This window comes from Gambusia affinis, linkage group LG03, assembly GCF_019740435.1.
Source record: "Gambusia affinis linkage group LG03, SWU_Gaff_1.0, whole genome shotgun sequence".
Lineage (NCBI taxonomy): Eukaryota > Metazoa > Chordata > Actinopteri > Cyprinodontiformes > Poeciliidae > Gambusia > Gambusia affinis.
In genome coordinates this window covers 29,581,566-29,595,392 of record NC_057870.1, presented here as the reverse complement: position 1 = coordinate 29,595,392, position 13,827 = coordinate 29,581,566, and the positions used below count along the sequence as shown (strand labels likewise).

Genomic DNA, 13,827 nt, shown 5'->3' with positions numbered 1-13,827 from the left:
TCGGTATCCGCCACACAAATACTTCCTCTCCGGATTATCTTATCGCACCTGTGGGTTTCTGTGATCTTGTGGTTCAGTGGGGGCATCTGAGCACAATATCTCTTCATCAGACAACATCCTCGGACCGGGACTGAGGGGAGACAGGAATATCTGAGACGACAATAACTCCAGGAAAAAAAGGAGGAAGCCTGCTGCTAGATTCTGAATGAACGAGGAGTTTGAAAAGTTCGGTGTCAGAGGTCAAGCTGGCTCTTTTCGGAGGTGGGCGGGGAGTGGCAGGGAGGGGGTGCGACTAAGACAGGAGAATTCACATTGTCATGGAAAAGTTTTTGGGGACAAAGAAGGCAACGCGCTCAGTTTGTTGCTGTGTTGAGCAGACAGACTCTCCTTTGTTTCTCAGACTTTAGTCAGGAGGCCTTACAACTTTCATTCTTTCATTCTTCCCTCCGTTCTTCCCCTCTCTTCTCCCTCCCACTTTTAACCGAACTTGTCCCCCACCTCTTGCCTCTCCCTGTCTTTAACTTTGCTGAAAGGAACAGTGAAGGAGAAGGGAGCGGTTGTAGTGTTGACAGTTGTGCATCAATATGCAGATTTTGTAATGAGTTGAGAGCTCTTTAGGATGAATCCAGGATTATTTGTCGATCTGGTTTTGAACAAATTAGCCATGTTTGCACACACATACACACATTTCTTCACAAACACAATAACAGCCTCTTGCTTTGTGTTGTTTTTTCTGTTTTTAGGCTTTACTGGGAATCTTTGCCAGATAGACATTGATGAATGTGCCAGCACACCATGCAAAAATGGCGCCAAGTGCACAGATGGGCCCAACAAGTACACTTGCGAGTGCACCGAAGGTAAACAAGCTTCAACCAAACGTTTTTCAGGGTGACCATGCATCCTTAAAAAGTCTTAAATCTGTGTGACTAAAATTAAGAACTTAAAAGGTCTTAAATTATAAATGCAAGTTTTCCTTAAGTATGTGAATCACAGGTCTTAAGTTTCACCGTAGAATGACTATTTAATCTTATATATGTAGTTTTTTGTTCTTGAGGGACTTTTTATGTTAGACAAAAGTTTGAGTCACACAGTTGAGGCTACCGCTAACTAGCTGCTAATATACCCTTCTTAGCTAGATAGCTTTTTCCGTTTTCAATGCAAATTTATTGCCAAACGGCCAGAGAACCTTCGTTTTCTCCACTGGCTCACTTCTGTTGTCAACCCATACGAGGCTAGATGCAAAAATCGTACTAGCTTGGCGCTATGTGTGAGAAACACAAATTCGCTGCCAAGAGTCGCAAACAAACCCCAGAAGTTTGATTGTAATTTAGGAAGATCCCCCAATCATTCTCTATATTTAAAGTGTTTTGATGTAAAATTTCATTCAAGGTGGCATTAAAAGGGGTCTTAAAAAGTCTTAAATTTGGCTTGCTGAAACCTGCAGAAATACATCTAAAGTTGGTCCAGTTGAATTCTCCGGTTCAAAAGGCAACATCTATTTCCTTCAGGTTACACCGGGAGGCACTGTGAGACGGACATCAACGAGTGTTACTCGAACCCGTGCCACTACGGCTCCTGCATCGACGGCCTGGCTTCGTTCAGCTGCAGCTGCAACCCCGGGTTCACCGGCAGGCTGTGTGAGACCAACATTAACGAGTGTCTGAGCCAGCCGTGCCGGAACGGCGGCACCTGCATGGACCGAGAGAACGCCTACATCTGCAGCTGCCCCAAGGGAACCACAGGTGGGCACTGGCCTGCACTATAAAACAAAAACAAAACAGAAAAGGACAAGTAGATCAATCAATCAAAGCTTGAAAATGATTAAAAGTGAATGTTCTCTACAGGAGTCAATTGTGAAGTCAACATTGACGACTGCAAGGGGAATCTCTGTGACTACGGGACCTGCGTTGACAAAATCAATGGCTATGATTGTATTTGTGATCCTGGCTACACTGGTAAGTAAAATAAATATGTTAAAATTTAGCTGTGGGTGAGATATCTAAAAAATAAAATCTCCAATTTTGGATTTTAATAGCTTTTTTTCCCCTCGCTTTCTTTTCTGAAAACAAGAAAAAAGTTTCAAAAAGTGGGTTTTCATGTTATTCTTATGACGCACTGTTAGGGCCAGGCTGCAAGAAATTTTGCTCAATTGCAAGAATAAATTCAGTTAGCAGTAGAAGATGCAATTTCACCTGATTTTTTTATTTATTTTTTAATTAGAAGAAAAGGATTGTTTTAATGAGAAAAAAAAAAGCTTCTAGAGTTGTCAACTTCTGAAATGTCCAGCCCAGTCTGTGGACTGAGTTTCCCTGCCTGAGTTTGTCCTCTAAGGCAGACATGTACAGCACAGACCCAACTGCAGGTTGTTAAGGTCTGGGCAACATGCAGAAAATGTATCCTTAAAAAGCCTTAAGTTTATGTCTAAAATCGTGACCTTAAAATGTCTTGGATTTATTTATTTTAATAAAGGTCGGTTGGTCTTAAATAAATTATTCGCAGGTTTTAAATTTTGTCATGGCAGGACTGTTTAAAGGAGTGTTTTTTTCTCATGGGACTTTTTTGTCAGGAAAAACGTCAGTGGGACACAAACGCCTTCATTGCATTCTGTGACTTGATGCGGTTGAGGACACCCTCGCTACATATCGATAGCTTTATTGCCCCTATCATAGTCAAAATAATCCAGGTTCACAGCTTTTCCTTTGCTTGATTGGTATGCAAGTTTTTATATTCATAGGTCTTTTTGGTCTTAAGTTGGTGAAACCTGAAACCCTAAAGCCAGTCTTAGTTACACACAGAAGTTTATTCAAACGTTTACAGCCAAGTCTAGCCCTGAAAATTGCATTGGTGTTGCTACAGCTGCAAACAGTGACAGACGCTAACAATTTATGTTTGCATGTTCTTAAAAGACAAAGTATTGTGTATATTATGCTGTCATGGCTGCCGGCTGATGAATGACTTAACATTTATTTTGTTTTATGTCATTATGTCTGATTTACAGTCAGTAGAAGAGATTCAACATTGTTCAGTTACCTTTGCTTGCCATACCTGTTTACAGTCAAATTACATTTTCTCAAATCTTCTGTTTCTGTTCCAGTTTCTGTTTTTTGTTTTCTTTGTTCACATGTAGGTGTAGGTATGTAAATAAAGCAGCGGTCTACTGTACAGGAATGGAGAGTTGAAGGAACGGGCAGAGGAGCTTGATTGTGGCAGAAAGTGGGGGTGACAGATGGCGAGCGAGTGAGCGCACGCTCCTCCGAGGTTTGCCCGGTGTCGCTTTGCAGCTCCACCCTGTCCCCAACCTGCTGCTGTTAGGACATGCTAGCTGCCCGCCCCACCACAAAGAAAAGACACACACATACTGGCACACCGAGTCGCCGGGGATTTGTGCAGGAGAAAAGATTCCCTGAAAGATTCCTGAAAGTTGAGCTTTTAAAAGCTTGGAAGCTGCTCTGTGCTTTAAAGCTCAATGGGCTGCTTTTATGTTATGCGTGGCACCGGCCTGAATGGCGTCAACGCTTCAAGTGGCCGACAAAGGCGGACTTCAGATCTGTTATGCTTCTGAAAATTGATACAATCATTGCAGTGCCGTATTAGCAGCATTGTGTGGAGGCCCTGTGTGCGACTTCACTGGCTGCTGTTGTGGATTCTCAGATATGTGACCAGAAAGGTCACATAAACGGCCATCTTGTTTATTTTCTGTCAGGGTAAAACACTTCCTGAATATGAGTGGGAAAATAGTTATAACAGTAAAGAATACATGATGGAAAAAATCACAACTAATAGATGCATTAACAAACAAAACATTGATGTTGCCTGAAGTCCATAATACTAGTCAAATAATGCCACTCTTTCTCTCTCATAATGTTTTTAGGGTTTATTTTTATGTATATAAAAATTTATGAGAAGAGAAAAAAGTTTGCATACTTCGCACTGGGTGTGAAATGTTTGCAGCATTTTTTAAAAAGCCCGGTTTTTAACGATATTAAATGGAAACAACAGGTTTACTCATTGAATCAATACCATGTTTCCACTAATTTTGCACATTGACAGATTGAATTTGTTGCACATTTTTTGGTTATAAAACAGCTCAATCTTCATCAGCGTGGATGCAGATCATCCATGTGAATAAACTTTGAAGTCTTAGCACAGATTTTGTGTACCCTAAAGTTTTGTTTTGGTCTCATCTGAGGAGAAAACCTTTACTACTGTTTTCTTGTAGCTGATTGCAAATGAGATTTATTATGCTTTTCTCTGTGTCTCTAGTAACTTAATAGCTCTGCTGTTGACAAATTTGCATTAAAGTCAAAATAAAAGAGGCGGAATATATGCAAGCTCTCCATCCCTCTCTCAGATTATTATTTTTTAAATAAATCTTTAACAGTTATATGCTATTTTGTGTCCTTCTTTCACGTAAAATCCCAATCCCTAGAGGTGTAGGCAGGTACTTCTGTGAGTATGTATTGTTGTTTTGACTACTGTTTCCTTTTGACTTCAGGTATTATGTGTAACATCAACATCGACGAGTGTGCCATCAATCCCTGCCACAACGGTGGCACCTGCATCGACGAAGTCAACGGTTTCACCTGCGTTTGTCCGGACGGCTACCAGGATCCCACCTGCTTCTCCCAAGTCAACGAGTGCCTCAGCAACCCCTGCATCCACGGTCACTGCGAGGACAAAATCAACGGGTAGGACGCTCATCAACGCTGCAAAATCACAAAATTTGACCAAGGATTTTTGTGTAGTTTTTTGTGCAAGCATCTATGTTTACTTGAAATAAGACAAAAGTAATTTAAATGTAAACTTTCTCCAAAATGCTGCTATTAGTGTGACAGAGCAGGAGCATAGATTCAGACAGACATCTTTTGATTTATTTTTTAGTTTCATGTGTTTTGACTGTTTATAAATCCCTAAGGAGGTTTGTACTATTAGTTTTATTGAATAGCTTATAAATCTAATCTAATCTAAGATATAGGAGCTTGTTTTAAGTCAATAACTCCTTAATAATGATGAAAAAGTAGTTGTTGATTTGGTAGATTGTTTCACTTATAACATGGAAAAAATGTCTTATCTACTAATGGAACTAGTACTTTGTTTACTTAAAACAAGCTCCTATGTCTTGCTGAAAAGTTACTTGTAAGTTTGTTTTTCTTATTTCAAGTATATTGAGATGTTTGCACTACAAACCAGATCAAAAACAAGTTTTTGTGTTTTTGCGGTGAACAGTGCTAACATTCATGTTTAGCCAAAGTTTTTCAGCAGACTTTGACTGAGCCTGCCGCTGTCCTCTTGTTAGCTATAAATGCCTGTGTGACTCTGGCTGGAGTGGCAAAAACTGCGACATCAACAACAACGAGTGCGAGTCCAACCCTTGTATGAACGGAGGGACCTGCAAGGATATGACCAGCGGTTACGTTTGCACCTGTCGGATGGGTTTCACGGGTCGGTATCTGTTTGTTTGCTCAGACGGGAGACCTTCGTCTGAACTGTAAAGAGTGTGGAGGTGATTTATTGTCTTCTCTGACCTCAGGACCAAACTGCCAGACAAACATCAACGAATGCGCCTCCAACCCCTGCCTGAACCAGGGGACCTGCATCGACGACGTCGCCGGGTACAAGTGCAACTGTGTCCTGCCGTACACCGGTATGATGTTATTGTTGAAGTTATTTAATAATACATCAATCTGTTACCATGTTATTCTGGAATTTCCTTACTGAGGGGGGCAGTTTCCACCCACTTGTGTACTTTAAGTTATTTGCCAAAGAGGAAAAATATGCTGGTGATGAAATAATAGTAAAGTTCAGTCACAAGACTTCCTCCGACCTCAAAGACGCCAAACTTTGGATTCCTCTATGGGTCACGCTTCTCCCCAAACAGATCTGGGAAATGTTTTAATGTAATCTCTCTTATTTTTTGACCAAACAGATAATGTTGGAAAGGCTAAGGGGCCGGCTGTCTTGTATTTGCAGTGTATTTTTTGGAACCCTCCACAGGATTTTAAATAATAAAAGGCCTCTTTGCTGGCATTGGGGTGGGAACCTGGTGCTTGACACATTTCCTGTTTGCCTGCTTCCTGTCTCACAGAAAAGCAAATGGCTTCACAATGGCCGGAAGCCGGAGTTGGCTTCCCGTACGAGCCAAGCGTTTGTGGAAACAGATAGAGGCGTGCCCAGGCCTCTGATACTGACAGAGCCTGGAGAAAATCCTGGGATAGCACTGATTGAAAGATGATTCTGTGTCCGTTTGGTTTGGGTTATCTCCAAGCCCTGGATGAGATCACGGAGTGAAGTTTAAAAGATCCGATGTAGTTCGCTCAAAGATGTGTTTCCATATGTTACAGGTGAAAACTGTGAGATCTTGATGGCTCCCTGCAGCTCCAAACCCTGTAAGCATGGAGGAAAATGTCAGGAGTCGGAGGACTACCTGAGCTTTTCCTGTGTCTGTCCTGAAGGATGGCAAGGTGAGCTCCCAGCATGCAACAGTGTCCTTAAGTTATCGGCAGAGAAGTTACACAGTTCTGGAAACCTTTAAAATGCTTGTTCATTGCTATTTGAAATGATCAAAATAAGATGAATCAGATCAGAACAATCTTATTTACAGGTATCGACAGACATTGAAATTAAAACAAAATCATAAAATTAGGAGATTAAAAGTTGTTCCTAATGTTCTCTGTGGGAAACAGTTCTGGTGAATTTCTAACATGAATATCTGGCACTTGACAATAAATCAATAGCAATATATGTTGTGATAGACATGTGGTCAAAATCAATAGATAACATGTTTGGTAAAATATCAATAATTTCACTGAACTCTGATTCAGAACCGCACAGCATTCTGGGAGATGTAGGCAGAGGAAAAGATTTTAGCTGCTTAACCTCTCACAGCCAGCTAAGCAAAGTCAGTGGCATGAACTAACTCACTCTCTCTTCGGTTACCTAGCAACAGCAACTTGTACAGCAGCAGTTTAAGGTTTTGCCACTATGGATAAAACAGGAAAGGTTGATATTCGTTTGACAGTATTGTATTTAAAACACAAAACCAGTCAATAATTATTGATATCAACTGATATGAAACGTATATATTATAACAGGTTTTTCAGCCGTCCAGCTCTACGAATATCAGATATGGAGGTCAGCGGCGGAAATGATGTTTCTGAATTCTATAAAAATGAATGTTGCTCTAAAACACTGAAAGGACTCCACTCTGTCATATACATTCTGTGATTTTCAAAGCTTAAAAAGAATTAATTCACTGCATTTTGTATGTAGTCTTATAGATCTATTTGTTTAATAATCAGGAGATATTACATTTTCAGTCTTATTTCTGACATTTTACATGTTTCTGTTTTTATTTTTTGCCCCTATAAGGTCAAGCATGTGAAGTCGACATCAAAGAATGCGTGAAAGATCCTTGTCGCAACGGAGCAACATGCCAAAACACTTTGGGCAGCTACCGCTGCGTCTGCAAACCGGGCTTTACTGGACGCAACTGTGAGACCGACATCGATGACTGCAAGCCCAGTGAGTTAATCTGAAGGTATATTTACAGAGTTAAACCTGAAAGTTGCTTTTCTAAGTCGAGCGATTCCTCCCTCAGACCCCTGCAGCAACGGAGGCCTTTGTAAGGACGAGGTCAACAGCTTCCTGTGTTCCTGCCTGCCCGGATTCCGGGGACTGAAGTGCGAGGAAGACATCAACGAATGCGAGAGCAATCCGTGCAGGAATGGAGCCAACTGCACAGACTGCGTGAACAGCTACACCTGCACCTGCCCGCCTGGCTTCAGTGGGATCCACTGTGAAAATAACACACCTGACTGCACAGAGAGGTAGAGCGCTGGCCCAAACTGAAACTGCACAGCTTTGACTTTGATTTGTCTGATCAGCAGGTTAATTTTCTCCAGCAGTGTAATCCTGGTTTTCTTGTCCACTGCTGCCCCCTGTGGTGGAATTTAGTTTTGCTACAAAGCTGCACTTACTGCAGCTGCCCTGCAAGTAGAGTCAGAAATGTTGTTTTCTCTCACTTTGTCAAAAAGCTTAAACATAAAGTAGGTCACTGCTGTAAGAACAAAAGTGCAGATTCAGTCCTGGCAGCTCAGATTAATAAATGATTGATTCACTTTGCTACTTCTCAACCAATTCTGGTTCTTTTTCCTTCTCAGCTCCTGTTTTAATGGAGGAACTTGCGTAGACGGCATCAACACCTTCACCTGTTTATGTCCGCCGGGCTTCACTGGCAGCTACTGCCAGCATGACATCAACGAGTGTGACTCCAAACCCTGTCTGAACGGCGGCACATGTCAAGACAGTTACGGCACATACAAGTGCACCTGTCCGCATGGCTACACAGGACTCAACTGTCAGGTAGGATGAGGGGGAATTACTATCACCAAAACATGTGTAATGTGCAAAAATGAGATAAAATTAATGTTTTTATTCAGCTAAATGTTAAACCTCAGCTAAATGTCTGAGTCTTTCAGCTGAGTTTGTCTTTTTGTGTGTTTCAGAACTTGGTTCATTGGTGTGACACGTCTCCCTGTAAAAATGGAGGATCTTGCCGGCAGAGAGGAACCACCTACAGCTGCGATTGTGAGACCGGCTGGACGGGCCTGTACTGCGACGTCCCGAGTGTTTCCTGTGAGGTTGCAGCCAAACAAAGAGGTAAGAGGGAGATAAAACCTCAGCAGTTTCCTGTGAAAGGAATCTAAATTTAACTCCATCTCACCTTTTCTGCTCAGGAGTTGCTGTTTTCCAACTCTGTCAAAACTCGGGTCAGTGTCTGGATGTGGGAAACCGCCACTACTGTCGCTGTCTGGTGGGATACACTGGGAGTTACTGCGAGGAGCAGGTGGACGAGTGTACGCCGAACCCCTGCCAGAACGGAGCCACCTGCACCGACTTTCTGGGTGGATACTCCTGCAAGGTGACGACCCTGAAAGCAAACACGAACAGCCGGTGATCTGCTCAGATGGTCCCTCGTATGTTGCTTTTTCCTGATTTGGCTCAGCTTATGAATATGTGAATGCAAACTGAACTGGAGATTGCTGAGAAGGCAGACTACAGAGCAGGGCATTCTGGGTAAATACACACAAAACAAATGCAAGAGTCTAGTGCTACAGGGAGAAATGAAAGACAAAAGAGAAATCTTAGAACTTCTAAAATCTGACGCTACTCCACTTTTGTTACATTTTGTGAAGAATTAAATTGAGTTCAGCATCTTCTTCTGAGTTTTTTGTGTTTTTTCTTCTGCGGTTCTTGGTGTAGCGCCACCACAGGCGAGCAGGGGAACTGGTTTTTGACCAGTGCATTGTGAAAGTGAACCACAGCAGCTGAAAATGTAAGAACTTTTGCCCCCATTCAAACCAAGTCTATCGGACTACCAGGTGTGAAAACACCCAACATGTAGGTGTGGATTATAATTTTGTAAAATTTTAACTACGGGTGCACCGATTTTTAATTTTAGGAGATCGGTGATTGGTTGATTTTTTACATGTGCATTTTTACATTGCATATTTACTTAGGCAAAGTTCTAAAAATCAACTACTGTCCTCTTCTGGTCTGGTCAGTGAAAGAGTTTTGACTGATTGACCGGCCCACCAGGTCATGTCTGCATGTTTACAGTTAACAATAGTTAGTCCACTGTTGCCAATTTCTTCCTATATTGAGGAACATTTCAGACAAAAAAAATTGGTATCGGCCAAAATCGGTCAGGCTTTTTATAGATCGGTAATCGGCGATCGTCCAGAAAACTGCAATCAGTGCACCTTTAGTTTTAACTGTGTATGGTTTTGATGTTACTGCTAATTTTTGTTAATAAAGAGTCCAGTTTAATTATAGCAAGTAAACGGCTGAGTTGTGTTATTCTTCCCTGGAGAGGAGACTCTGCTGGCCTTGGCAGGAATGAATGAAAACAGAAAACAGCAAAGTAAACAAAACCCATCTTTGTTTCATGTAAGACATTGATCAAACTCGCCTCTCTCTTCTTCCTCTCTCTGTCCCCCAGTGCATGCCAGGATACTTGGGGCCCAACTGTTCTGAGGAGATCAATGAGTGTTTCTCCCAACCGTGCCAGAACGGGGGCACCTGCATTGACCTGATCAATACCTACAAATGCTCCTGTCCCAGAGGAACCCAAGGTCAGCAGACCCCCCACACACACACTCCTCCCACATCCTTCTGCCTCCACCCGCCTCCCCTTCTGCCCCCATCCCGTCTCCACGCTTCATTAATTAGGGCTTAACAACACCCAGGGCATTAAAACTCCCTCCTTCAAGCCTGCCTCCAACTCTTCCTCCACTTGTCAAATTTGCCATTGATTTCTCTCTCCGACATGAAGGAGGTTGTGTGTTGTAGGTCAGCTCAAATTGGCAGCCGAGTTGGGAGCGTCCCAAGGCGGCCAACAGGTTTTTAAAGCTGGCTGAGGGAGTTTGTGGTTCAGCTCGGCCTTTTTGCAAACATGTTTCAGTCTGTGCTTTTGTAAGTGAGGGATCTTAAAAATTAGAACAACTTACTTTGTTGTGTCTGGTCAGATATGATTTTTAAATAGGGCTGCAACTAGCGATTATTTTGATGATTAATCAATTAATCAGATGAAAAGATTGGCACTTTCTGCAGATTTTTCATTTTTTGTACAATATTAGAGATATATTAAAAGATTCAAATAAACAAATAATTAAATTCCTTTTACAAAAGAGAAATTAAATACTTTAATGCCTATAATTAAGAAACATAGCATTCCTTTTGTGAACATTTTTTCATTTGTAGCAACAAATGCATATGCATCAAAAAACTAACACCAATATATGAAAAGCTAAGAGCTCTCTGCTTGATTTATAATCGGTACAGTGCAGGGCTGATCTGTGGTTTAGTTTAGGATTAATTGATTAATAATTGGACGGCATAAGGAGATTTTTCTTCACAGAATTTAAACCTGGTACCAAAGCTGAAGCTTTGTCACTTTAGTGATTTTGGGTAGAACATATTTATACGTAATCAAAGGTCTATTTTTATCATAAATGCAAAATATATGGGTATTTTGTACAATTTTGACTTAATTACTGCTCTTAGTGTGTTCTTCTTTCAGCAAATGACCTTTGATTTGAGTCTGTATACTCCAGTTTACAATTAATCGATTACTAAATTATTTAGTCACGATTAATCTGATTAATTGTTTCAGTTTAAAGGTACATTTATGCATTTATCTGGATTCAAACGCTTACAGTAAGAAACATGACAGAACACACACTGAATGAGTGAAACCTCTCCTACTTCTTCCTTCACACCCCTAGGTGTGCACTGCGAGATCAACGTGGACGACTGCAACCCGTCCACCGACCCCGTCACCAAAGAACCCAAGTGCTTCAACAACGGCAGGTGTGTGGACGGCGTGGGAGGCTACCACTGCATCTGCCCCGCGGGGTACGTGGGCGAGCGATGCGAGGGCGACGTCAACGAGTGTCTGTCCAACCCCTGCGACCCGCGGGGCACGCGCAGCTGCACCCAGCTGACCAACAACTACCGCTGCGAGTGTCGCACCGGATACACAGGTACCCACGTCTGTGGCTGGAGCTCAAACAGCACAAAAACACAGAATCTTACCAAGTTGGTTTATTTCTAATGCAAGTATCTTAGTGCATTTCAAATAAGACAAAACTAGTAACTTAAGTCAGCTGTTTGCTAATATTGATGAAAATGTATAAGTTTTTTTATAAAGGTCTTGTATAATCTACCAGTGGAACTAGTCATTTTTTATCAATTTTAAGGAATGATTCATTTAAAAGAAGCTCATATTTCTTGCTGAAAAGTTACTTGTAAGTTTGTTTTGTCTTATTTAAACTGTAATAAGACAAAATTGCACTAGAAACTAGACTAAAATACTCAAGATAAGTAAGATTTTGTGTTTTTGCTGTGAAAGATTGTATTTTTGTAGATTAAACACTTTCATTTTGTAGATTTTTATCATCTTACCGTCATTTTGCTAATGGGCTGAATATACAGACCAAAAGAGTAAACATGATAGTCGTTTTTTTCTAAATAAAACCTAATAGAAAACATTTTTTGTCTGACTGTGTGTGTGAACGATCTCTTTGCAGGTCAGCGCTGTGACCAAGTGTTTAATGGCTGTAAGGGTAAACCTTGCCGTAATGGAGGCACCTGTGCTGTAGCCAGTAACACGCCGCATGGCTTCATCTGCAAATGTCCCCCAGTAAGTAAACAAATATGTCTCATTAATCTCTAAGGATATATCTTTGACTCAATAATATACTGTATATGTGTCCAGCTTAAATCAGGGGTGCTCAAAGTCGGTCCTTCAGGGCCGGCATCCTGCATGCTTTAGTTTTCTCAACAACCTTTTCAGTGTTCCTCTACGGCCTTCTAATGAACCATCATTTGATCCAGGTGCATTAAACCAGGGAGAAAACTAAAACATGCAGGATGTCGGCCCTCAAGAACCGACTTTGGGCACCAATATAGAGATATTGAAGTTCTGGTAAATGTTATACTGTATATTTACTTTTAATTAGTAATTAGGCTTCAAATATGCCTCTGTTGCAGCTTTTTTTTTTTTTTTTTTTTCAAAAGCTGCAGTTTATTCAGTACAGATATTGTGTTTTTCATTAAACTTACTTCTCATTTAAAATATTTGACCTTTAACTCAATATTCATTTCTGTGTTTTTTAAATAAAGGGTTTCACTGGCTCCAGCTGTGAATATGACTCTCAGGCCTGCGGCAGCCTCCATTGTCGCAACGGGGGCACCTGCATCTCTGGCCACAACAGTCCGAAGTGTTTGTGTCTGCCGTCGTTCACCGGGCCCGAGTGTCAGTACCCCACCGACAGCCTCTGCAACTCCAGCCCCTGCTACAACGGCGGCACGTGTGAATACGCCGCCGAGGCTCCGTTCTACCGCTGCGTCTGCCCCTCCAACTTCAACGGCTTCCGCTGCCACATTTTGGACTACGGCTTCCGCGGAGGCTTCGGCCAAACCATCCCGCCGCCGACGGACTACGAGGTGGCCTGCAGCATCCCGGAGTGCGAGGAGCTCAAGCACAACAAGTTCTGCGACGCGCGCTGCAACAACCACTCGTGCGGCTGGGACAACGGCGACTGCTCGCTCAACTTCGACGACCCGTGGAAGAACTGCTCAGCCGCGCTGCAGTGCTGGCGATACTTCAACAACGGGAAATGCGACTCACAGTGTGACAACGCCGGATGTCTCTACGACGGCTTTGACTGCCAGACTCTGGAGGGACAGTGCAAGTAAGTCGCTTCTCTCTAACTGTACCAATAGAAATGTTTCACAGATTTTATTTTATTATTATTTATTTATTTGTTTTTTTAAAACATTTTTTTAAGGAAATGCATTTAACATCAAAGTATAAAATACATGCTGTGCTACGTTACACTAATGAAAGAAGAATAAATAAATAAAACGTCTTTATGAAACAGATTTTAGGATTTTAGATTTATGGTAAATTTTCTATAAGAAGGTGAAATTTAAGGAAAATCTAGTGTCTATTAGCAGCTAGACCTACAACTACAGCTGCTGCTAATGACTATTTTAGTTTTTTATCCAAATAATCTATTATTCTGACAATTAATTGATTAATTGGAAAAAACAAGCTGTGTTGATTTTGTTTTATGCAAGCTTGTTTTATACAACAATAGTAATGCGTTAAAACATGAAGATTTAACTTTTTTAAATAAGAGAATAAATATTTATTGCCTAAGATACAATAGCAACATTTCTTTAGCGTATTCTTGATCATTTATAGCAAAGGATGCATCTATAGCTAAAAAATACTTCTAACATCAACATGTAAAAAGGACA

General features: G+C 41.4%; 1 protein-coding gene across 1 annotated transcript in view; it reads left to right on the top strand.

Moving 5' to 3' along the window:
- The window catches only part of LOC122828468 (neurogenic locus notch homolog protein 1-like), a 52,815-nt gene that overhangs the window by 27,386 nt on the left and 11,602 nt on the right, over positions 1–13,827 (top strand). The window contains exons 10-25 of the mRNA XM_044112060.1: positions 744–857; positions 1,509–1,742; positions 1,845–1,955; positions 4,496–4,688; positions 5,297–5,442; positions 5,531–5,644; positions 6,342–6,461; positions 7,369–7,521; positions 7,598–7,826; positions 8,160–8,361; positions 8,505–8,658; positions 8,736–8,920; positions 10,001–10,133; positions 11,286–11,543; positions 12,090–12,202; positions 12,685–13,256. Coding sequence (XP_043967995.1) covers positions 744–857; positions 1,509–1,742; positions 1,845–1,955; positions 4,496–4,688; positions 5,297–5,442; positions 5,531–5,644; positions 6,342–6,461; positions 7,369–7,521; positions 7,598–7,826; positions 8,160–8,361; positions 8,505–8,658; positions 8,736–8,920; positions 10,001–10,133; positions 11,286–11,543; positions 12,090–12,202; positions 12,685–13,256 — 3,031 coding nt within the window. The remainder of the gene's footprint in view (positions 1–743; positions 858–1,508; positions 1,743–1,844; positions 1,956–4,495; positions 4,689–5,296; positions 5,443–5,530; positions 5,645–6,341; positions 6,462–7,368; positions 7,522–7,597; positions 7,827–8,159; positions 8,362–8,504; positions 8,659–8,735; positions 8,921–10,000; positions 10,134–11,285; positions 11,544–12,089; positions 12,203–12,684; positions 13,257–13,827) is intronic.